The sequence below is a fragment of the Macrobrachium nipponense genome, chromosome 23 (genome assembly GCF_015104395.2).
Source record: "Macrobrachium nipponense isolate FS-2020 chromosome 23, ASM1510439v2, whole genome shotgun sequence".
NCBI lineage: Eukaryota > Metazoa > Arthropoda > Malacostraca > Decapoda > Palaemonidae > Macrobrachium > Macrobrachium nipponense.
Genome location: NC_061090.1, coordinates 23,879,852 through 23,907,133, shown reverse-complemented (window position 1 = coordinate 23,907,133; position 27,282 = coordinate 23,879,852). Strand labels below are relative to the sequence as shown.

The 27,282-nt window shown below is 37.0% G+C and overlaps 1 protein-coding gene across 1 annotated transcript in view; it reads left to right on the top strand.

Annotated features, from left to right (window-relative positions):
- The window catches only part of LOC135199486 (inactive rhomboid protein 1-like), a 308,328-nt gene that overhangs the window by 260,387 nt on the left and 20,659 nt on the right, over positions 1 to 27,282 (top strand). The window contains 2 exon segments of the mRNA XM_064227580.1: positions 25,864 to 26,026; positions 26,028 to 26,113. Coding sequence (XP_064083650.1) covers positions 25,864 to 26,026; positions 26,028 to 26,113 — 249 coding nt within the window.

Sequence of the window (27,282 nt, the reverse complement as noted above, 5' to 3'; positions counted from 1 at the left end):
CCTCCACCCACGTGATTGCTCTCTCTCTCTCTCTCTCTCTCTCTCTCTCTCTCCTCTCAGTTCATGGTGCTAGATTCACGTATCTCTCCCTCTCCAATGTGGATCGGAGTTTGCGTCTCTCTCTCTCTCTCTCTCTCTCTCTCTCTCTCTCTCTCTCTCTGCTTCTCAATTCTTGCAATTAGATTCACAGTATCTTTCTCTCCCTCTCTCGTAGATTCGGATTCTGCATCTCCCTGTCACATAGTTTCTTAGCTCTCTCTCTCTCTCTCTCTCTCTCTCTCTCTCTCTCTCATGCAGCATCGCTCGCTGGCATTATGATATAAAAGAAAGAAAGAAAAAAAAAAAAAGACTTCCTGACCCAGATTGTGGAGGAGTTTAATTGTCTCATTAAAAATACGACAGAAGAAAAAACTTCACTTATTTGAACTCTCGGAAACATTGTCCTCCTTCCTGGTGACTTCGGACCTCCTCGGAAATCCTTCTTATTCCTCAGATCTCTCTCTCTCTCTCTCTCTCTCTCTCTCTCTCTCTCTCTCTCTCTCTCTGTTTTTATTTTGTTATTTTTCAGTTACTTCCGTCATCCTTCTTTTCATATGTTTCTTTCTATTTATTTTCTTTCTGATTGCTGTTTATCATTTTCTTCTTCTTCTTCTTCTTCTTCCGCATGTCGTATTTTGAAAATGTGGATCCCAAGACTTGTACTTTTGTACTTTTTTTATTTATTTAAAGAAAATAAATTCATTTATTCCATCGATGATTATTAATTTCAGATATTCAAGAGTAAGGAACAGGGTTACATTAACATAACGTTGTTCATAAAAATAACCCCTAAAAATAATTTACCCTAACCTCTTAAGATCGAATTCAGATGTTTTCGTTTAAAAGAAAAAAAAAAAAAAAGAAAGAGCAATCATTCACGAAGTCGAAGATGCATCGGTAGCTTCCGAATGACGCTCAGTTGCCAGTTAGCATTTGTGAGCCAAGGTTATTTTTCTTCCCCTTTTGCAAAATAACTTCCTGGAATGCCTGTCTGTGGGTTTATTTTTACTTTTATTTTTTCACTGTTATTCGTCTTAGTGAAGTTTCGTCGTTGAACAATGACTTGTTGGGGGAAATATAAAAGAAAAATATTAAAAATGTTATCGAATGGATGCCAGATAGTCACTTTTAGCAGAATTTTGGTGACATTTCCTATTGAATCATCGTCAACAAGACGGTGGAATGTCGATCATCGTCTGCGTATTTTATTCGCCCTTCTTCGCCCGAATGAAATATCGCTTTGGACGACGAATTTGTCGAGAAAAAAAAAAACAGATAAAAGGAATGAAAAAGCAGTTTGGAATGAAAAGCCACTCAATAAGTCTAGGCAGTATTTTTGTAAAACGTTTTCTCTCCCTCTCGCGATCATCTTATATATACAAAATAAACACGCTGGAGTGTTTATCGTTCCATGTGTTTTACTTCCTTCTCTCTCTCCCCCGAATGAAACATCGCCTCGGAAGATCGATTTGTCGGCGAAAGGAGAAAAAGAGAGAGACGAAAAAGGATGGAAAATGTCGGTTGACGAAAGAAGTCGAGAGTCCATCGTGAACCCTTTAAAAGGAGTCTCCGAGGATGAGGAGGGGGAGGGGGAGTTAGTTGAATTGGCGAATATTTATCTGGGGCCGAATTTTGGACGGACGAGCTTTAAAGGACCCTGAAGGAAGAGGAAATTTCTCAAGATTTATTGAGGGATCAAAGGAGGAGAGAGGAAGAGAAAGGAGACGGGGATTGGGGAGGGGAGGTGGGGGGAAGGATGTTGATGAGACTTTGCTTGTTGCTTTTTCCCAGACGGAGAGGAAAATGTCAGAGATCTGTTGCTTTCGCTTTTTAAAGGAGAAAGGGAGAGACGGAGAGGTGGTACGAATACAGGAGCTTAAGTAGACGGAGAGAGAGAGACGCAAAGATCAAGAAGGAAGTAGACAGAGAATAAAATAGCAGTATAAGTGTCCTCGAAGTGAACGCTGGTAGTCCCTACAGGCTGGGTTTCTTAACGGTTTTCTTCCTGTCCTTTCATCGTATACTAGACTCTGAAGTGTTTATCGTCTGTGCATTTAATTTCCTCCGCTTCTGAATAAGTTGTATAGAGAGAGAGATGAACATAAAAGATTGTCGCTAGCTAGAATAGACACATAAAAAGACATTATAAAACTATTGTATTTCCCTGAACGCTTTACGCAACAGAATGTGGAGGCGTTACAAAGGCAAATCCCTCCTACGACTACTACTGCTACTACTACTATTCTTACTAATGCGTTGTAGAGATTACAAGGGCTAAAATAGTATTATCTTCTTGGAGCAGATATTCGAAATGGAGTATTGTATTTACCAGCAGATGCATACACAGCGCAAGGGTTTAAGTTAAAAGGGAATGATTTAAGTACATGACTAATTCCTTGAAAGTGGTAAATACTTCAAACACACCACATACTCAGTACTATATGCAGTATTGACGCTTTGCTGAATTTAACCCTACTTGCAGCTTAAGTAAATAATAGAGAATAAATATAATGGAGATTTGAAAAATTTAGATGATTCAGTTTGAAAAATATAATATTGAAAGGAAATATCTTCAACATTTGAAATATATAAAACTTGAATATAATCAGTTTTTCTAGGAATAAAATAAATTTCAAGTTATATAGTGTATATATATATATATATAATATATATATAATATATATATACATTATATGTGTATAGAGAGAGACAGAGGGAGATATCCCACAAGCTAACGTCAGTGTTTCTTATGCTTGCCAGCGCATGTAGTATAATTAATTTGCTTGTGCTTAAACATTCGCATCGTCGTCCTTTTGTCTCAGTACGAACAAGCACACCACTTGGGGGAAAGGAAAGCACTATGCTTTCCCTTTAAGCCATAAAAGAAAGAAAGAAAAAAAAAGCTTCGTCGACAGCAAGCAAAAGAGGAGGCGCTTTTGCCTCAGGACAGAACAGGGCTCTCAGGAATACTGCAACATCTCTCTCAGAAGAATAAGATAGTGAGAAGAGAAAATAAGTAAAAATAATAAAATAAAGAGGAGAATAAGAGGAAAATACGGCTGGCTAAAAGCCACTTCCTGCATGGCCTCTGAGATGATAGAAATGTTCTCGCATTTAATGAATAAGAGTAGCTTCTCTTCTTCCTCCTTCTGTTTCCTCTTCGTCGTCTTCGTCTTCTTCTTCTTCTTCTCTTGGCCACTGGCAATTAACCTCAAAAATATGCGACGGAAATGAACCCGGTGGGACCGGGAATTACGGAACCACAGGAATTTTTGGAATCACGAAGGGTGTCCCAAGGTCGACTGGACTTCAGCGAGTTCGCGCGTGTTACTTCAACTGCTGTTTAATATTGTGCTGATTTGCTTATTATATTTGATATTTTATTTTATTTTTTATAGAGAAGTGAAAAATTCTTATACTTAAATTATGAAGGTTAGGGAATTAAAAACCTTGATGTACAGAAAAGCATTCCTAATAGATCACTTTTAGCAAGATTTATTTATTATTTTTTTCGTTTTTGTATATTGAACAGAAACCTGTATTACTGTATTAGCTTGCAAATGAAGTATGAAAGATAACGGAACTATACTGAACATTTTTTTATTGATATCGCGAAGAATTTTAGTAAACTTTTACTTTGTTTGTACAGAGAACAGAAAGCTTTAGCACCTGGTTTGAAAACAGTTTAGGGCATTTTAAGAAAAAATCGTTTGAATAACTTAGGAAACTAAACAGAAAAACTTACGGAAAATTTTTAAAACAGAATTACCCCTAACTGAAAATTCCATAAACAATTTTACTGAGAGAAAACTCTGTGGACAAACCTTTAAAAAAAAAAAAAAAAAAAAACTTTCCTGAAGAACAGTCAATGGAACTGACGGGGTGTTTCGTAGGTGGGCGTGTGAGGTTCGGCCTCCCCCTTCAGAAAACCGGTTCCAATGAGAACAAAAAGGACCCCGAGTTTCGAAAGACATCGTCAATCCTTCGGGCAGTGGCTGCTGCTGCCCTACTACGTCAATGAGGAGCAAACTGAAGCGAGTCAGTGCCGTAGAGGACCTGGCACTGGTGAGGCCCTTGCCTCACAGTGGCACGCCGTCCTGGGGCAACCCGTCCGCCTCCTCCTCATCCTCCTCCCGCGTCTTCGCCCGGAGTTGCGCGCCCTTTTCCCCACCTCGGTCGGCTCCTCATACCGCCCCTCCTTATTCCGTACTACCTTCGACCCACAAGTCCCTTCCAGATCCGCCCCACTCGGCGCCCAACTTTCTTCTTGGGCATGGAGGCCCAGGGGGGCACGTGAGCTCGGCGCCCAACTTTCTCAATGGGCATGGAGGCCCAGGGGGCCATGTGGGGCGGCTCAAGCCCCTGCCGAGGGCCCCGTCTCGGATGCCCAGCTCCCCGGCGCCCGAACCCCAACCCTCATCTTCCTCGTTCTTCCTGCCTCCTCTTCCAGGACTCAGGGATTCGGAGTACCTGGAAACCGAATCCAGGGAACCCATCCTTCTGCCCCTAAGGTAAGTGTCCAGGGCCACGGTGCCCATCAGGAGAAAATTCAAAAACTTGTGTCACGGTTTAGGCCTATAGGCCTTTTTAAGTATGGTAGAGTTGAGTCCTAATGGCCACAGGGGTGTTCAGCTTTTGAATTAGAGTTATCAGAATAAAACCAAGTTGAATTTACTAACATTTAATTATGTTTATTAATTAGCAAGTCTTTGTTTTTGTTTTTTTCAAGTTTTACCAATATTACGGGCATTGATTATTTTGTTCTATTGATGACTTAAAATTGTGGAAACAACTATATACTCGAATATGCTATTTTGTGTGTGTGTATGTATGTATGTAAGTATGTATGTATGTATGTATGTATGTATATACATACCCATTACGCTACACATGTCCTTTAATATCTAATTCGCTCCACCTCGGAATCAATATATTTTCATATGTGTTAACCGAAGGGGAATTTTGTAAACGATAAGAAACTATTATGAACAAAAAAATCCCCCTTCGATTAATATATATGAAAATATACTGATTTCGAGGTAGAGCGAATTAGATATTAAAGGACATTTGTAGTTTATTGCATATATATATATATATATATATATATATAATATATATATATATAAATATATATGTATATATTGTGTGTGCGTATACATACATACATACATATGTATACATATATGCATACATGCCTATATATACATTCTTACAAATATATTTGTTTCTTATATACTTTGCATATACACTAATATATATCCAATTTGTAATATTTACCCTCAGTTCCAAAACGCGCGCACTTCCTCTCTCTCTCTCTCTCTCTCGTTATCAAGAGTGATGAAATCTGTTGCAACACGTATCTTTTTTTTAATCTGAATTTCTGTTGGCTCACTGCAAACAAAGATTGTCTTATCTCTTATCAGTACGCCCACCTCCAGGTGTATTTCAGCCTTAATTCTAGGGCGCGTAATCTTTAGTCCCGTTTGGGTACAGTATCTTCTGTTCACACACGAGGGTACGTGTATACTTCCTTAGGTGTATGTATACTTCGTTAGGTGTATGAATGTATAGCTACATTGTACTTTTCTGAATGACATTAAAAATTGCTTAACCAGAATCTCACCTTATTAGACTTCAGTACAGGGCGATCATTCCAAAACAAACTTACAACCCTAATAAGAGAACAACAACCTATGATAATACAACAGACTGGGAGGGACGTCCCAACAACCACAACCCACTTCACTTACATCACTTTTATCAACCCCTACATTTTTCTTCGTCAGATCTCGTTTCTAGAGAGAATTCAATCACGCAATCATTCCATTATTTATGTAAATACATAAATGCGTCTGTATAATATATATATATATATATATATATATATATATATATATATATATATATATATATATATATATAGTTTCCTATTCGCGCACGAACATGGTTAATCATTTCATCACCTGTGTCAACAAGCAAACTATACGTTGCCCAAACCCCTCCCGTCTCTCTCTCTCTCTCTCTCTCTCTCTCTCTCTCTCTCTCTCTCAACACATCTTAGTATTAAAATATGGTTAATCATATCTCCACCTGCGTCAACAAGCAAACTAGTATACGGTGTCCAAGACCCCACCTCCCGTGTCTCTTCTCTCTCTCTCTCTCTCTCTCTCTCAGCTAGTCACCCATGAACTCGTTATTCTTCTGGACGCTATTAGCCTTCTTATTCGTTTGCTTTTTCCCGTCTCTTGGGCACATTTAATAGAGGAATTGGAATCGGGCGAAGCCTTAAAGCCTCGTTAGGAACCGAAGCGTCTCTCGGCTTCGCTTTTTCGGGAATTCTATAATGACTGGAGAATATTCTTTTAATCTTGGACGCTCATTTTGACTTTATATATATGTATACTCGTATGTGAATAATATATATACATATGAATATGTATATATATGTGTGATATATATGTATTATTTTTATAAAAATATATTTATATTTATATGTATACATATATATATATATATATATATATATATATATATATATATATATATATATATATATATATATATATATATATATATTATATATATATATATATATATATATATATATATATATATTTATATGCAGAAGCCAGGTACTATGTCGTACCTCTAAGTAAATGGGGATACAATCCACAATGAAGTAAAATCCTCTTGTAGTTTAAAATATATATTCTTGTACAGGATTAAAGCTTTCGGACCATCAACTGTGTTCTTGTTCACTCCACAGTTGATGGTCGAAAGCTTTAATCCTGTACAAGAATATATATTTTAAACTACAAGAGGATTTTACTTCATTGTGGATTGTATCCCCATATATATATATATATATATATATATATATATAATATATATATATATATATCTATATATATATATATATATATATATATATATATTTATATATATATGTGTGTGTGTGTGTGTGTGACAAAGCAAATTAAAATCTAAAGTGTTTGTTAAATCAATTTTTGCGTTTTTCGTTATAAAAGTTTTAGCTTGAACAAAATTAATCCCAAATTGGAATTTATTTATACACACACACACACACACTCTCTCTCTCTCTCTCTCTCTCTCTCTCTCTACAGCACATTTCCATAACTTCAAAAATAATTCTAAACCTGTATAACATTGTTCATGAAATACAATCTTTATTGACTTAGAAATAAATATTTTATCATAATGAACGCCTTAAGAATAAACATCTTATGATGATGAACGTCTCAAGAATGCACATCTTATCATAATGAATGTCTTAAGAATAAACATTTAATCATAATTAACGACTTAAGAATAAACATTTTACCAAAATGAACGCCATAAAAGTAAACATTTTATCATAATCAACTCCTTAAAAATAAACATTCTATCATTATGAACGCCTTAGAAATAAACATTTTATCATTATGAACGCCTTAGAAATAAACATTTTATCATGATGAACACCTTAAAAATAAACATTTTACCATAATGAACGCCTTAAAAATAAACATTTTTATCAAAGTTAACGGCGTTATGTATCTGGAATTATAAATACTTTCGTCTACTATAAATATTTCTCGTCTATATCCACACAAGACCTATACACTGTTTATTTATACCCACTAGCCGCCGACCAGATCGACTGACTGCAACGGACCAGCCAAATGCATTTCGTCGAGGCTCGAGGTTTTATTCGTAATTTTGATTGTAATTCCTGTTTGTAATTGTCAGTAATGGAATTAGATTTCGCGCCAAATGGCTTCGCATCGAGTATAATTCGCTGCCATTAGCCTCTGAATGATATCTTTTAGAGATTAGGCGAACTCCAACGCTTTGGGGGGCTATGTAGAAAAGCGTTGTACATACTCCCTTCCCCCCCCCCCCCCCCCCCCCCCCACAATGTAGTTTACGGGACTTTGATCGAAGGGTAGAATAGTCCCCCTGGTGGTGGTTTGGTAGGTTTTTTTTTGTGGGGGGGCGGGTGCCAAATCGTAGCAGGGAGAAATTATGAATGATGAAAATCATGAAAGGAAATATATTACTGATATGTTACATTCTTTAATCCGGCAATAGCACGTTTTATGCAGTTAAAATCCTGTGACAAAGTAACGGTAAATTATGAAAAAATGAATTGTAATCAGGTTAACATGAAGGTAAACATCCCCCTCCCCTCTCTCTCTCTCGTCCCCATCCACAACTTGCCCATGCCCCTGACGTGAAACCGAGGTTACCAGTGACGTCATTCCGGGAATTAACGTAATGTTGTGATTTTGAGAACATTGATGGATTGTGGGTAATGGCTTATAACAACCTGTGTTTACGTGTCTATTATATTATGGATAACTTTTTCATTTGTTCTCTCTCTCTCTCTCTCTCTCTCTCTCTCCCCGTTTATGCTTCTTTCATGAAAATATATGTTAATTTTTTTAATATAGTTTGCTAATTTTTATAAGGTAAATCGTTGAGTTATCTTTAATAATTATTATTTTATCGTTTTCTCTCTGTGTTTTGCTTTTTACACAATTAAATCATTTTAATAATTTTGAAGTTTTTTTCGTGAGTTAATAGCCATCTAGAATTTATCAGTCATTTTGGATAATAATAATAATAATAATAATAATAATAATAATAATAATAATAATAATAATAATAATAAAATAATAATAATAATAATAATAATAATAATAATAAAATAATAATAATAATAATAATAATAATAATAATAATATTAATAATAATAATAATAATAATAATAATAATAATAATAATAATAATGATAACAGTTCAGTAAATCGCATCTACGTAAGCCTCCATATATTCATTTTAGAGCCGATGCTCCAGCCAGCAAACATTATCTCTGGTAAGACAAAGATCCTGTTAAGTCTTCGTTCCGATTGGGAAAACCGCATTCTGATTGGTTCACTCGGCGCGGATTTCTCCGCCAACCCACCAATCGCAGCAGCGGACGACTTCGCCCGCTTCGAGTCGTACTGGGAGAACTTTTCGAAGTTGGCGAAAGAGCGTTTGCGAAGTCTTGATTCGGGGAAATGACAGATGAGAGAGAGTCTCTTGTTTGTTTCTTTCTTCTTTTTATTTATTTTTATCTTTTTTTTTTTGAGAAGATATCCTCGTGTTATCGTGTGGGCAGTTAATGGGTAATTATATTCTAAAGGTGTGTTTGTGTGTTTTTTTTTTTCTTGCTATAGTTATAAATTGAAAAAGTGTTACAGTAGTTTGCCATTTTATACTCTCTCTCTCTCTCTCTCTCTCTCTCTCTCTCTCTCTCTCTCTCTCTCTCTCTCTCTCTCTCCTGTTTTGACATTCATCCAATGGGTACAATGGAGCGAATTCGATTGGCACGTTGTTGATTGATAAATAAATACTTATTATTATTATTATTATTATTATTATTATTATTATTATTATTATTATTATTATTATTATTATTAATAATAGAAAACTGAAGAAAAGCTCTCTCTCTCTCTCTCTCTCTCTCTCTCTCTCTCTCTCTCTCTCTGAGGACGACGAAATAATAATAATGAATATGACCTGCCATGACATTTGGAGCCGTCATTAAAACTTCATTTGGACGGAAGTTGTAAGACTTTAAAAAAATAAGAAAAAAGAAGCAAGCGCGAAGAAGAGAGAGAGAGAGAGAGAGAGAGAGAGAGAGAGAGAGAGAGAGAGAGAGAGAGAAAATGAATTTGTATCTGAAATTGAGGAAGACCTTTTTCTAATGTCAGTTTTGGGATTTTTATCATGTAAAATAGTATTGTGGGGCCAGTCATTTTTTATCTCTTATTTTATGGAATAGGTCATTATGGAGGAATGCTGCCCTTAGAAATGAAGAGCTTTGATTCCTGCTTTGTCTTGAGATTCCTGAGAGATTCCTGAAGAGTTTTCAATTCATATAAGTAGGTTCTGATATTCCCTTCAAAAATTTATCATTTGAGCAGAAAGTTTTGTGGTATTTTTGTTTTTAATTTATTTGTTATTCTTTTATTCATACGAGAGTCCTTATTAATTCTAGCTTTGTAGAAGATGCTCACTCAATTCTGTGACTGAAAAGTGTCTTAAAAGAATTCCTAGTTTTGATGTATTCACAACACTGTTGAAGAATTTTGTAGAATTCCAACTTTACCGAAGGGGTTTAGATCAGTTGTAAATGTGAACAGATAGAGTTATGAAACCGAACATTGTACCGAAAGGAATCTGCATATATGTTCGGAACATTGATATTGCTGCACAAAAAGTAATTCAAAAAAATTCTGCCATCAGTTTATGCTATGCGACGCTAGTTAATGGAAATAAGTCAGTGACTTATCTTGGTCCAAATTTCGATTCCATTTTTCTTACTTATTCCTTAATTATATTTGCGTTCCATTTATTTATTTATTTCCTTGTCTGTCTTTGGATTTGGTAGTTTTATGTGTTTACTGAATTTCTCGTTTCATTATTTACGGTTCACTTTCTCGCATTTTTTATACGTACTCTGTGCTCTCTCTCTCTCTCTCTCTCTCTCTCTCTCTCTCTCTCTCTCTCTCTCGAGTGTTCTGTTTCTCTTCTTTTACGTGTGTCCTCATTTATCACATGTGAGCTATTCCATTTCTTGTTTCACTTCCCCACGACGTCACGGGCGTCTTCCGTTTGTGTCACAAGACGTCGACATTATTACGATTAATAATCATGATAGTGGATGATAATTTCGTTATTATCACTGTTATTAGAGAGCGTATAAAACCTCTTGAGATTATAATTAGAATCATAACTTGCATTATGATTACTGTTAACCGAGAACGGATAAAACATCTTGCAGGAATTCTCCTTCCTCCTCCTCCTCCTCCTCCTCCTCCAGACGTAACCTGTAATTCCACATAATCAATCTGCCTGACTTGTACGGAGTATGTCTCGACCAAGATGGATTTGTCCATGAATCATTCAGGATAATGACGTAGTCGAGGCTACATTTGATATGTTCGGATTATTATCATTTTTTTCTCTCTTCTCATTAATTTCATTATAACTTATTGTTTATGGGTTTCCTTAGGAGGTGATTTTGATACATAGTACGTTTATTCTTGCACCCGGTTTTTGCTTGTTTATGATACTGGTCTCGCTTGTAAGTGTAAGGATACATACATACATACATTATGTACATACGTACGTATGTATGATGTATGTATGTATGTATGTATATATATATATATATATCGTGGTTTTTTATGATTTCTCCTAACTTCTATCTGTTCCTTCCGTTAACAACCGTCGTTGAAAATGCAATATTGTCTTCGTTTTTAATTTCTTTATTTTTTGTTATTAGTTTGTTGCTTAAACCAGTTACATGAATGTCTGCAATAACAAAAAATGTATGATAAAGCGAAATGACAAATTACATACACTCAATGCAACAAACCAGAGTATAAAGTAACATAATGAAAGTGTGATGTGATATTGGAATGGTATGATGCAAAGAAAACATGATAAAGAAACGGAAGTGTAAAAAAAGTAATTAACGATGATAAAAATAGGGATAGCTTAAAGTATGATGAAAATGTGATGAAATAAAGTCATTTTGAATTTTAAAGTTATTATGGAGCATCCTTCGTAGAATTATTAAGGTGCAATGAAACAGCGATGCAATGAAGACATTACGAAAGTATAACGAAGTGAAAGGGTGGTAAAATGCTAAAATTACAATGTCATAATTATAAAATATAGATTTGGTCATCAAAGGATGATGACATCATTCGGGAACCACGGTAATCAGTCGTCGCGTATTCAGCCGAGGCTGAATATCCATCTGCTTCCTCGAGATGAATTTCCATCAAGCTTAATCCCCCAATATCCCAAAGAGGTCGCTCATCTTGGGCAAAGTAGAGATTGGCATTAATAAAAGTAATTTATCTTCCTTTTTTTTCGTGTGGCCCAAAAGTGATCCGGTAAATTTAACGGGAAAGGTTCACCTGTCTTGACCTGAGCTTGTATCACATTTTTCCTGGAGGAATCTGGTGAGCTGTTATTACTTCTTTCTATTTAGTGGAATTTTTGCCCGAATATCCTTTTTGGCCCGGGTACTTACTGGCGCTCTTCCATGGCCGGCATTCTGATACTCTCTCTCTTCTCTCTCTCTCTCTCTCTCTCTCCAGTTTTCATTACGTGTACAAACCATCCCAACATTTGAGGTCTCAATGCTACTTCTCATTTGTAGATAACTTTAGCTATTTACTTTTTTCTTCTTCCTCCCCTTCTTCTTCTTCTTCGTCTTCTTCTTTTCTTAATTTTGAAAGTTTTTTTTTCTGCAGTCCAACTGGGCAAGCGTATTTGATGGGAAAGCTTCATACATATAAACGTGAATAAAGAAGTTTTTATATAAATATAGAATTTAACCAGTTTACCAGCGGTGGGGTCCTTTTATATTTCATTAACATCAACGCTATGCAATTATAATTATTAATTGGCACATAATATTACTTCATTCAACTGAAAATGCAGTTCTCTCAAATTGCACGCGACTCATTCTGCGATTGATGCTATTACTTATTTTCACCTTTACTGATATATTCTGCTTATCAAATTTCAAGCATGACTTCGACCTACTGGTTTCATCAAAGTGGACGCTTTAACCCTTCAAGGCATGGCCCACCTGTTATATCCGGATTTGGGACGTGAAAGAATGCATAAATTCTTTTTTTTTTTTTCCTTTTAATATGAAAGACAGCTGCCTTCCATTTTGACAGATGTTAAGAAGCGAAATTGATTTCCCGCTTTGTCCTTCATACCATCTCTCTTTTCTACTGGTCTACCAAAATTCCAAACCCTTGAGCTCCGTCGAGAGAGAGAGAGAGAGAGAGAGAGAGAGAGAGAGAGAGAGAGAGAGAGAGAGAGAGAGAGAGAGAGAGCATTTGGTCAATGAAAGGCAAATTTATAAGATGAAACAAAAATTTAAATATTTAGCTAAAGTGTGTATCAGAGAGAGAGAGAGAGAGAGAGAGAGAGAGAGAGAGAGAGAGGTTTAATGGAAAAAACTATAGACCCATTAGAACTTTTGACCGTGGTTTGGTGTTGCCCCTCACTTTTTTTTCTATATCACCAAAAAAATCAAGAACAAAAGTTCTTAAGCCTAGACACAGCCTCCCATATACTTCTTCTTCTTCTTCTTCTTCTTCTTAGTATTATTATTATTATTTTTTTTTTTTTTTTTTTTTTTTTTTTTTTTTTTTGCTTTATCACAGTCCTCCAATTCGACTGGGTGGCATTTATTGTGTGGGGTTCCGGGTTGCATCCTGCCTCCTTAGGAGTCCATCACTTTTCTTACTATGTGTGCCGTTTCTAGGATCACACTCTTCTGCATGAGTCCTGGAGCTACTTCAGCTCTAGTTTTTCTAGATCCTTTTCAGGGATCTTGGGATCGTGCCTAGTGCTCCTATGATTATGGGTACGATTTCCACTGGCATATCCCATATCCTTCTTATTTCTATTTTCAGATCTTGATACTTGTCCATTTTTTCCCTCCCCCTCTTTCCTCTTCAACTCTGGTGTCCCATGGTATTGCGACATCAATGAGTGATACTTTCTTCTTGACTTTGTCAATCAACGTCACGTCTGGTCTGTTTGCACGTATCACCCTATCCGTTCTGATACCATAGTCCCAGAGGATCTTTGCCTGATCGTTTTTCTATCACTCCTTCAGGTTGGTGCTCGTACCACTTATTACTGCAAGGTAGCTGATGTTTCTTGCACAGGCTCCAGTGGAGGGCTTTTGCCACTGAATCATGCCTCTTTTTGTATGGTTCTGTGCAAGTGCCGGGCATTCACTTGCTATGTGGTTTATGGTTTCATTTTTCGTATTGCACTTCCTACATATGGGAGAGATGTTATTTCCGTACTATCGTACTTTGAACATATCTGGTTCTTAGGGCCTGATCTTGTGCCGCTGTTATCATTCCTTCAGTTTCCTTCTTTAGCTTCTCCCCTCTGTAGCCATTGCCAATTGTCATCGCTGGCTAGTTCTTTAGTCTGTCTCATGTATTGTCCGTGCATTGGTTTGTTGTGCCAGTCCTCTGTTCTTTCTGTCTTTCTCCTGTGTCTGTATATTTCTGGGTCTTCGTCTGCTTTTATTAGTCCTTCTTCCCATGCACTCTTTAGCCACTCGTCTTCACTGGTTTTCAGATATTGCCCCAGTGCTCTGTTTTCGATGTTGACGCAGTCCTCTATACTTAGTAGTCCTCTCCCTCCTTCCTTTCGTGTTATGTATAGTCTGTCGTATTTGCTCTTGGGTGTAGTGCTTTGTGTATTGTCATTTGTTTCTGGTTTTCCTGATCTATGCTGCGGAGTTCTGCCTTCGTCCATTCCACTATTCCTGCGCTGTATCTGATTACTGGCACTGCCCATGTGTTTATGGCTTTTATCATATTTCCGGCGTTGAGTTTTGACTTGAGTATCGCCTTGAGTCTCTGCATATATTCTTTCCTGATCGTGTCCTTCATCTCTTGGTGTTTTTATATCTCCTCCTTCCATTATTCCCAGGTATTTGTATCCTGTCTTCATCTATGTGTTTGATGTTGCTCCCATCTGGTAGCTTTATCCCTTCAGTTCTCGTTACTTTGCCTTTTTGTATGTTGACTAAGGCGCATTTTTCTATTCCAAACTCCATCCTGATGTCCCCAGATACAATCCTTACAGTCTGGATTAGGGTATCTATTTCCTTGTTGCTCTTACCATATTATTATTATTATTATTATTATTATTATTATTATTCATTTTATTATTATTCCTGTCTCCCGTCTTCGTCCTCCTGTGCTTCTGTTCCCCTCCTCTTCTTCCTCCTCCTCCTGTCTCACCTCTTTTACGTTCCCCTCCTATTTTCCCCTCCAACCCCCTCATCCCCCGTTTCTCCTTCTCCTCCTCCTCCTCATACCCATCTCACCTCCTCCACCTTCCCCATCCTATTTCCCTCCAACCCCCTTTTCTCCTCCCCCATCCTCCCCCCTCCCCCCCCCCCATCTTCTTCCACCTTCCCATCTCACCTCTTACACCTTCTTCTCCAACCCCTCATCTCCTTTTCTTCCTCCTTCTACTCTCATCTCATCTCCTCCTCCCTCCTCCTCCTCCTCCTCCTCCTCCTCCTGGTGGCTTTAAAGAGCTAATTTCGCAGAGAGTAATATCCCCTTGGCTCTTCTGGCAAAAAAATAGGCAAAAAAAATTAGTTACCACGAAGCCTGAATATATAAGAGGCGCCCCCCACCCCCCCCCCCTTTTTTTTTTTTTTTTTTTTTTTTTTTTTTTTTTTTTTTTTTTTTGGTACCCGCGGTATGTTTAATGCCCTTCGCCAACTGGAGCCTGGTAATCGCGCTGACTGACTTCGTCTTTTCGTGTCATTTTCGTAAGGATTTTTTTTTTTTTTTTTTTTTTTTGCGGGGAAGGGGTGCTTGGGGTTGCGGGGGTTTGGGGAGACGAGTACTTTTGTCGATCTGTAGAGTGGGAGTCGTGAGAGAGAGAGAGAGAGAGAGAGAGAGAGAGAGAGAGAGAGAGATTGGGGGGCGATGAATTTTGACAAGAGTTTTTTATTATTTTAATTTATTATTGATATATATATACGTATATATATGTATATATATATATATATATATATATATATATATATACTATATGTGTGTGTGTGTGTGTGTGTGTGTGTGTACATATATATTTATATATATACTATATATACTATAATATACATATATATCTATATATATATATATATATTCTGCGTGTGGTGTAACTGAATACGAAAATTTGGAACGTTATGAATAAATAAATATATTAATATATAATAATAAAATAAATGAATATATATATATATATATCATATATATATATATATATATTTAGATTTGGTGGGGAAGGGGCATATTTAGTTTTCTATATAGAGAGAGAATTAGGGGCGGGGAGGAGGGGGGGATGTCGTCATGGGGAAGGATCTCCTACATAGCCAGTGAAATCCAATATTAGGTTATCAAATCTCTCTCTCTCTCTCTCTCTCTTTCTCTCTCTCTCTCTCTCTCATCAGGTTACGGCTTAGAACGAGTTTCAGTAAATCATTATCGTGCTTATTTGCTACGCGCTTTTAAAATATTCGGTTTAGATAAAAATTTCTAGACAGAAACAGTAAAAAAAAAAATATTTCTCAGGTATTACTGAAAATAAATTCTTGAAAAAATCGAATCAGTGAAGCAAAGTAATCACTGAATGGAATCTATATATATATATATATATATATATATATATATGATATATATATATATAATATATATATATATACATAATATATATAATATGCGTGTGTGTGTGTATTTATATATACATGAGGATTCATCTCCCTTTAAGCGTTATGAACTCCTTAAGCGACATTTTTACCCGGATTGTCGGTGGGCTTATTGCGAGTTGCCTGTGTGTGGATGCAAATGAAGAGCTTTATTGTATTCTCTCTCTCTCTCTCTCTCTCTCTCTCTCTCTCTCTCTCTCTCATATACATACATACATACATATATACTATATAGATATATATATATATATATATATATATAGATATATATATATATATATATATATAGAAGGGTAACGACTTAAGGAATTTTGTTTTATTTTTTAAGGAATTTTTTTTATCTTTTTTATTATTTTTTTTACAGAAAACTCAGTGTTCTTCCGTTGATACCTAATGTTAGTCGATCGTGGAGAGAGAGGAGAGAGAGAGAGAGAGAGAGAGAGAGAGAGAGAGAGAGAGAGAGAGAGAGAGAGGTGAATCTTTCCGCTTTAAATTTATCATATACAGAAAAGCAACAGGTAATTCATCTTATGCACAAATTTGTTACGACATCCTGTTAATATACAACTGCATTATAAGTACTTGGATTGCGAATTATAAAGAATACAAAGAATTACGCAAGAACACCTTTCTTTGCTCTATTTCACGGGCTTGTAGTCCACGTAAATGGAATCTTTTCATATAACAACTCTTAAAAAAAATTTAAAAAAATAATACATTGTTCTCACCAGAGTACGAACACAGTGTATAAAATCCCATGCGTATGTTGTTTTAAAAGGAAAAGGCGCGATTAGTACTATAAAAAGTACCGTGATTATCGAGCCGGCGCAAATAGATTGTGATCATAGATTAGACTACGATTAGTCAGTGATAATGTATCTCCGTTTTCGTTGTTCTAACCGAACCGGATCTCTCTCTCTCTCTCTCTCTCTCTCTCTCTCTCTCTCTCTCTCTCTCTCTACTGATATCGAATGTTCGTCAGTTGGGGTATTACACCACCTTGATAAGTTATCAACCTGTTTACCAAAGATTATGATAAATGTTCTTTACGTGTTGTATTGCCGTGACATCAACTGACATAGGGCCACTTCCGTTTTATTTTCCTTTCCCATTTATTTTTAATATTTGCCTTTTATTTTCTGGCGGTTGGAATGGCCGAATTCATGAATTGATCCATCGAGAATCAGTGCTAACGGTGTGCGTGCGTTTGGTTGCCATATCTGAGTCGTATAGGTCTAAACTAAGACACTAAATTAATGTAACACAGAAATGTGGGATCGAACTATAAGAGAGAGAGAGAGAGAGAAGAGAGAGAGAGAGAGAGAGAGAGAGAGAGATTACTATCAGCCACTTCCTTCAGTATAAAAATATCCCATACATTTGGTTCCTTGTCTTTTTTTTTTACTCTTAATCAATTTTCCAATCACCTTTCGGTTCTTTCAGAGGTGAAAAGTAATTCCCATTTCTGCTCTGCTGAAGTTCCGGGAGAGGGATTCCTCTCTCTCTCTCTCTCTCTCTCTCTCTCTCTCTCTCGCTCCTTCTCCTTCTTCTTCTTCTGAGCTCTCCACTCTCTTTCTTTCTCACATTTTATTTCTGTTTCATTTTTCCAGAATTCCTCCCGCTTTTCCATTCCCTCTCTGTCAAATATTCGTGGGTTTCCGAGTTGTGGGGTTGGGCTGGGAACGGGAGGGCTTTGGAGGGCTTTGGTGGGAACTTGTGCGGTCAGGGGGTCCGTTGGCGTTGGGGGTGGGGTGGGGGGGGGGGGGTGCGGGGATCCGGATGTGAGACATCTCGAGAGAAGTCGGCGGCGCGGATGACATTGAGCTAGAAAATTTTTTTTTTTTCTCATTCGCCCAGGACGTAGCGAAGCCAGATTCATCGTAACGCAGAAATGCAGAGAGAGAGAGAGAGAGAGAGAGAGAGAGAGAGAGAGGCGGATATTCGACACCTTTAATTAACTTAGAATTATCATCAGCGTCCATCTGTCGAAATTCGCTTGAACATACTCCAACTATTACTCACATCTATTACTCAGTTCTCATCCTTTTTTCTGTTCTCTTTTGTCTCATCACAAAAGAGCATTTTGTTCGGTAGCCTTTCCTTTGTTCCTTAATAAGAACGTCTGTTCAATGTGAATAATGGTAATAATTCGTCGTGCTGTGGTTTAGGGCAAACTCACTTAAACCTAAATATTTGTAGATTTGGACGTCTGATTCGATGCCTATGTGAGAATCGAAAACAAGTTAGAGGTCTTTGTTGCCCCAATTATAGAGTAATATTTATCAATTCTGCCTCGCGAATATAATAAACATAATAAAGTAAGAACGAGAAAACCCTAGACCGTGGAAACCGCTGCTTGCGTAACAACGAACTTGGAGTACTGCGGTACCGACGGTTGATCTATCTGTCGCCTTCCCGCGCAGTACCTAAGGATCGTGGCGATTGAAAATAGTACCAGCAGCTGCTGCTTCTGCTCCTGAAAAGTTGCCAACTTTCACTACCCACCCTCTCTCTCTCTCTCTCTCTTCCTAGTTTATGTTAGCACTATAATTTTCAAATTAAAAATATATATATTAAAAAAGCCTATTAAAGAGGAGCTGTTACGGGCTGCCCTAGAGCAAGAACCTGTGCCAGGCCAGCGCAAGGCTGGCTTAATCTAAAGCGAACCAACAAAGAGGAGCTAGTTAAAGAGCCATTGGGTGCGAGAGAGAGCGAACGAACAGTAGAGAGAGAGAGAGAGAGAGAGAGAGAGAGAGAGAGAGAGAGAGAGAGAGCAGCCGTTAAGGATGAGGCCGCAAGGAGTCTTCTGCGAATCAGATTCACAGAACTGATAGCAACAGAGCTAATCGGATCCAACTGCTAACAACAGCAGTTGCAAAGGTCACGGCGAATTCAGAACCGGTGGCCGGATATGGCCACTTAATTTTGAGTGAATTATTCTGCGAGGAAAGACAAAGGAGTCTGTATTGGTGGAATGAGTCAAGTTCGCCAAATGAATCGCCAATTCATTGCATATCTTCTTAGGAGGAGTTTCGTTGTCTCCTAATTTTCTTGTGTGCATCGTTCAAAATTATTGGAAAGTGACAGAAAATTTATAATGCTGTAAATTATTTCACACCTTATTTAACTTACACTCCAACTGCAATATTTGTAGAAATAAAAACTTGAAATACGAGCTGTTCTGATACCCTTGCTGTTATAGTACTATAAATCAGGCAATCAGAGAATTATGATTATTATTCAGAATGACCAAGGAGTGACAAAGGATAGAAGACGACACTACAAATTGGCAATAAGTACGTAAACATCAAAATGTGTCAGAATAGAATGATAATGGCACATAAGCTTCGAAAGCATTTGTTTCAGAATGAAAGTTAACGTCATCATTTTTGTTATTCACTGTCGATTTCCAATTAATTTATTCCATCAAACTAGAGTATTTCGTCAAGTGACGAAGCGTGAAAAAAGCGTATAAATACTTCGAGCGTTGCAAGTAGTTGTTCTTATTTTTAGTACAAGTATTGCGCATGCAGACTTGTCCCGTTAATAACCGTATTCCTTGTAAAAAGACCGTAGTGATATTATTCGGTCGAAAGGTACGCCGTAGTTCCTGTGTCATCTAATATACTCAGGAAGCAAATGGTTTCGAATAGTCACGGTCTAGTTGGCGCACTTCCACAAATACGCAGTTGTAAACGAACTATTATGTTCGCGTAAAAATGGATTAAGCAAAAAGAATAGGCCAAAAAAGATCATTGTTGTACGACGCGAATTTTGTTGTTTCCTGAGAGAGAGAGAGAGAGAGAGAGAGAGAGAGAGAGAGAGAGAGAGAGAGAGAGAGAGAGAGAGAGGCAAAAAATGAGAGCTTCGGTTTTTATCACAGGGTAGGTAATAAGGTCCTATAGCCTGAAGTGCAACTTATCGATTTTTCTTGATAGGCCGACCTTGGAGTTAATTTTGGCTGGTTACCACATGTTTACCTGCTTTTAATGTTAATGGCTCTTTGCTCAGTTTGATGTGATTAGGTCTATTCGAATGTACTACAACTCTTATTAACATATGAACCTAAATGTGTGGGGTTCGCCATTCGGTCTGTACACTCGTTTGGCTGACGACAGCATGAGTCTACATCCATTTCTCTCCGCATTACAGTTTATATATTTGTTTGTTTACGATAATTTATGGCTAACTTATATATTTTTTGTGGTTGTAGTAAGCAGATTCAGTATCATCATTCATTCAATGGCGAGTTCCTGTCGTCCAATGACAACTTTTGCCTTTAAACATCTTTGCGGATGTTACGGTTGGGAGCAGGTTCGGCATGTCACAATTTTAATCCAATTTCTCTAAAGTTCTGTGTAGCGAAAGTATCCGGCGTGAAATTCAGAGTGGAGAACATATAAAAGCTTTCATTTAATATAGCGTTCAATTTGGTTATTGACCTTTAACGTTGGGAAATATTTAAAAAGTTACTCAACTAACCGATAACTTTTACCGGGTATTTGTTGTTTTGGTTGGATGTAGTGAGTAACCAGCGATTGAATTAGTTCAGTCGTTCGTGAGAACCCGAGATGGTAGCATGTAGAACTAGTGTCGTGTAAATACCCATTTCTGTAAGGATTTACTCTACGCTCGAAAAATGGACGACGATGAACCAGAGTAAGGACATTTGATCAAGTTCTGGACTAAATTAGTGCCCGCACGCATAATGTGAACGGGGTGTTGCCACATTGGGGTTATTCTTTGTTTTCATGACCAGCTAAGCGCCCAACGTGATTTACGGGAACGCGGTCTGAGTAATGTTAGCAGGAGGCGATGACTTATCTTATCTGGTAGATGACGTGATATTTACTGTAAAAAAACTAGGCCGGTTGCGACAGACGTCTTATTCGTACAGTTTTACATAAAAGCCCTTCCATTTTATGCACATGTAAATAGAACCTCTACTTATAAGCTGGCCGAATATATTATGGGCCAGGCTTAGCTAGGGATAGATCAGGTACACAGGTGTTGCAGGCATTAGCGTTACATATGCCCTTTGACGATTTTCAGTCGAGTACAAGACCGGCAGTAGGAGACGGTCTGGTAACAAAACTCACTCTCTCTCTCTCTCTCTCTCTCTCTCTCTCTCTCTCTCTCTCTCTCTCTCGGCTAGCTAACTTGCACAAACCAAGTAAGCTACAAGCCACAGCTAAATAGCCAAGAGCAATATAAAGGATTGTTATACAACATCATTAGTATCTTGCCAACTGCAAGGTTGGATGCAATGAATTGTTTATAGGAAATCAAAGAAATAAATTACAAGATTTACCTCTGCCCCGAACATTAACAGCAGCGAATGCAGAGTAAAGAGTATGGAATACTGTAGTAGGCTTAGGTATTTCAGAGGGAACATCACCAAACCAGACTTAACTTTACCCTGCATAACCTTTGATGCCTTGACCAGTGTCAGATGTTCTGTGCCTTTACCTGAATAAGATATCCTTTCATAGCCTTTAATCATTATCATAATCCTACTAATCTGTACACTTGTCCAAAGCACATTCTGGAATTTCCTCCCAGATCAACCATGTGATGTTATTGACCAGTTTCACATTACTGATGCACTTGACACATCAGAATTGACCTTGCATGTAATGGCCAGCTTCAGTCATATGAAACAACAAAGATTTAGGTAGTTGACTTGTTAAAATAATGACTGAATTCATGTGGGTAGAATCCTTTCAGGTTATTCCCCCATGCTAGTCAGGTGGAATCATTCTCAGTTTTCTGCTAGAAAACAAGTTGTTAGGAACCGCTACGAATTTAAAGGCTAAGAATTTGACTTGGTCATTTTTACAACAGTAATGATTTCCATGGAAGATGTAGTAGGGAAATTATTTTTAGTTATAGGTATGAGGATAATAAAACTGAATACAGCCTGCCTTAACTTAATTTTATGATGCCTCAAGTAGGCTGTCATCACCAGTAACGCAAGTCATTTGTTGCCAGCGTAAACCCAGTAGTATTCCAGAATACTATTGGAGACAAAAAATTACATTCAGGGAATACAGGGTTCTGATGAACATGACAGTGATTTTTATAATATGGAGGCAAAAAAAATATTCTTTGGGACCTTGTGTTTGCAGAGTTAAGCTTTCCACATAAGTGAAAGCCATATGTACATACCTATAGGTCCATCAGTTTGCAAGTTACCGCTTGGAAGTACAATTCTGTACTTAATTAACTCCGTGTATATTTTAACGTTATAACTGAGCAACCAAGTGGTCGCCCAGTTTAGAAACATTGTTGCCTAGTAAGAAGAATTTTTTACTACGGGGCGAACAGACAAATCCCCAAAATTAACTGGAATTATTAAGAAATTGAAGGTAAATTTCTTTATTATTGAAATATTCCTTATTGATAACAACAGTTATCATAAATGCATTTTTGTGAGGGAGCGCAAGGGCTAAGGTTGGCTATCAATTTTTTTGTGGCAAGGGTTCGGACGTGAAATTATCCTCTTCAATCATAAAATTTTGCGTATGTTATCAGTTGTAATTTTTATAAAGGAAATGCGTTCTGTTGCCTTCAAATCCCACTTAAAGTATTGGCTTGCTGGGCTCTGTCCCAGACCCCACAGGGGGAGCTCTCACCCCAGTCCCCATAGCTTTATGGCTTGCGCCTACTTCGCTCAGCATAGTATCATAGTATTCCCCATATTACAAATCCTAATATTCAGAATCTTGTGGCCCAGTGACATTTCCTTAAAATATGCTCTGGGTAAACTATTCCAGTTTTCACTCTGTGTACTTGGACTGTAGTTAGGAAAGCCTCTCACTACACAGTATAGTATTAGGTAAGCATGTACGCTGTGCACATCAGTATCAGGTCGTTGAAAGTCCGTTGTCATTTCATTAGTTTACTTGAGCATGAGTAGTCTGATGCAGTTCTTCTATAAAGAAATGAAATGTTCCTTATGCTATGCATGGTTTCAACCTCATTTCCATAATTCATGAGTAGTCACTGATGCAGTTCTTCTATAAAGAAATGAAATGTTTCTTATGCTATGCATGGTTTCAACCTCATTTCCATAATTCATAGTCCACAGGTGTTTTGACTGCCAAGTCATAAAGCAGAAACATGCACATAGATCATGCGCAGTATGTAATCCTAGAGCTGTGCCTAAGAATATAATCTGAAACTGTAATGACCCTTAAGGAAATATGTAATAAAATCTTTATCATTGGGGAAAGGATATCAGCGAGAAACTGTACTTTGTCAAAAATAATACTGTCCTGTACAATATTTTTTGCATAGGTTGTAGGTGTAAGACATTTCCGAGATCCTTTGGAGGTTTATGTTTGAAAAGAAGTACTACACTAATGTTAGGGCTTTCATAGCTTCATTAATGCTACATAGTATAAGGTAGAGGGGATGAATTTTTCACTGACTTGCATATTTAAATGTGTAGAATTTTTACTTTGCATTTATTTTTCATTGCATTGCACTTGCTATGAGTCCTTTACAGTAGTATAGTGATTAAATATTCTCATATGCAAAATTAGGCCAGAGCTTAGTAGGCTGGGATAGGGTGAGCATAGAACCACTATTCCCATATCCATATTTTGCCACTTAACTAACTCCCCTTTGCATCTAGGCCTGTTATTGTCAATAAAAGAGAGAGATTTATTGTGAATAAGAGAGGGATATTTAAATAGTCACTGAACATTTCATGATTTTCCTTGTCATACACATCAGTAACAATAGCTAAAATTATTCAGTCCTTTACTGCTAGAGCACTTCTGTAGATGTACTGTTATTTCAATTGGAGATCAGTTATTATTCAGTCATCAAAGCCTTACTGTATTGGCCCCCACATTTTAGCAGTGTGGGAGGTAATGGGAAAATTTAGTTATTTTTGTTAAATTCAGTAATTTCCCCTAGTATGTACTAGTACTGTAAATGGCCATTTGCTTCTTTTCTTTCTGGGATGAATGCATCTTTGTTCCATAAAAATTTTTCAAGATACTAACTGGCAATGAGTTCAATAACTTGATAGACCAGTAGCAGTGATTTCCTGCCAGAAATAAGCATCTTGAACTGTACGTCCACCTCTTGGCAGTGGTACAAGTTATGCCAAGTTTGTTTGGTTGTGCTGAAACAAGTTGTTTAGTATGACTGTTTTGTTATTTTTGGGGCTATTCAGGAGGACAGTATTTTAGTGTGCTACAGTACAGTATATAAATGTATCAATCTTACTGTAAAAAAAAAAAGAAGAATTATAATCCCTCAGGCAGTTATTTGTGGATTTTTTGGGATATGATACAGCATTTAGCAGTAAGTTATGTATTTGCCTTTCCCTCTTCTACTGCACTTGACTTCATCAGTGTTTTATAATTAACCAAACTGATTAGAAAGACTTCATCTCTGACTTCCCTTCACTGTTCTACAGCTCATTGCATTACAGTTGAAATGTTAATTACAAAGCAGAAGGTTTGAGGAAAAGGAGGGTAAACCACACTGGCATTTTCTTTAACTGATTAGTGTTCTGTCTTTGCATGAGATTCGTATACTATGTTAAAAGCGATGGTATGCAAACAGCTTCTGCTTTTGCACGTACCACCTAAATTTCATTTTGAAGGTTATTTGGGTATTTTCCTGAGAAGTGTCACCAAATGTTTTCATTGTCTATCCACACACACTGCCAGTTTCTGAAGTATAGTATCAGTTCCAAAGCCTCATTACAGTATTCCGTCACTGGTGATGTAGTCTATAGTAAGTATCATCATTTCATGTTTAAAATAACCCATTTTTAAGTACTAATCTTAACAGCATCTCTAGAATAGGTAAGTGTAAAATTAAATAAGAAGCCTGACCAAGTGTAAAGGTAACTTTATTGGGTACACTTCTGTTGTCTAAGTTATGAAATAATTTTTCAGTACCGTATTTAACAGCGCATTACTTTAATTTTTATGTAATTTTTACATGCCCAGAGAAAACAGTATTGGCTCAATAAATAAAAAAATGGTCTCAAGTTATTGTACTCTCCATAACAGGTAGTTTTCTGTAACCTGTGCAGTTGAGCTCCTTTCTGAGAGTATGTAAGTTGAATTTGTAAATGTAACTAAGCTAGCCTAGGCATCAAGCATTGTAGATAGCCAGTGACATATGGCATTGTGCCTGTATGGAGTTTTTCATCAAAACAATTTTGTTCTTTTACATAAAATAAAGTTTATAAGAAACACTTAAGTCTTTTCTTGAAAAAGTGGCAATGAAATACATGAAATATAGCTTATATATTCCAGATATCATGCAGACAGAAGTTTTTATCTGTGAAAGTTTGTCTGTATGTACTTTACTGTATGATCAAGTACTGTAGTATTCCATTGGCTTTATTTTACTGAGCAAACTGTATTGGAGTTTAGATTGGATGTACTTTGAAATTGTATTTTATGTGTATTAATGTTTGTCATTTGATGATTTAAGATACTTAAATTTTGTATTTTTCTCAATTGCAGACGGATAGTCCCTGCCAGTCGACCAGAGAACCAACGGACAGGCAGTGCCCCTTCGTCGGGGCTAGGTCCTTCCCTTGCTGCTGCTGCTGCGGCTGTCAATCGACAGCATGCCCACCCTCAACCAGTCTCTCAACCTGCCCATTCACAAACTGTACCTGTAGCTGTCCTCAACCACCTCTGCTATGACTACAGCAACCACAAAACCACACACCCTCTCCAGAAGCATGTCTCGGAAGGAGCAGGTCAAAGCGTAAGTATAGGATAGTAGTTTTTGGTTATGTGGAGGAGACCCTTATGGTCATGGTATCACTGACACAGTGTAGTACTACCTGTTGTAGTGTTATCGTGTTAGTTAATATTTTATTAAGAATTTGTTAGAGCTGTAGTTAATTTAACTTTGCACTGCTTTTTCTTAGCTCAGTCATTTTATTTTTGTTTTTCTGTAGAAGTTTATTTGAAGGTTTTCAAAGTAATATTAAATAACTAGAACCTGCGTGTCATTCAGAACTAATATTTTTACTAGATAGGATGGGGCTCTTGAAGTATTACATACATGGTCAGAATTTTAACAAGAATTATCTTCGCTATTTTGATCTAGGGCAGCAGAAGGGTCTCAGAAGTAAGTCTCAGTTCCCATCCCCTTTTTATCTTCTTCCATTCTCCTGCTGCAGTGTTTAAGTAACTTCCTTTTCTTATTAACACTATTTTTTTATTTTGCAGTGGTTGTTCCATTCTAATTCTGGATATTGTGTGTTATTTTTATTTTGCAGTGGTTGTTCAACTCTAATTCTGGATATTTGCATTAGCATTTGTCAATTTGAAGTTTTGGAAAAAAAAATCATGTATGTACTAGATCAAGTTTCCATTAAGTACATAGTAGTACAGCAGTTTTTAAATGTGATGAATGAAAAAATTTCCATCTTGCAATCGCATTCCGTGTGGATTGTAGCCATGCAGACGATTGACTGACCTGTTTTAGCTGTTATTGCAACTAACATGTAGAGTGTGACAGTAGTACAGAGGTATAAACATTGAAGTAATTTAGCACTGGATTTTTAATCAATAAAAATTTCTTTGAATTACAGTTAATTTAATGCAGTTAGAGCATATATTACACTACATATCTATGTACAGTACTACTTGGTTCCATAGCACATATGTAGCTATGATTTTTATAATGCAGTATGTAGTATATTGTAATTTTCAGGGAGATCTCTCTCTTTCTTTTTTTGTATGTTCCCAGTTATCTTCTAAACAGAAAGTAGAGCCTTTTTTGCAGAGGCAGTCTAGCTTTAGACTCGAGCAAAGGGAAATACACTTGGGGTCTCCTTTTTAATTGTGCAATAGTCAAGTCGTCATTGGTTATTAGCAAAAGGTTTTGAGAGGAAATTGAAGATTGGTTTTGCACGAGACGTGTAA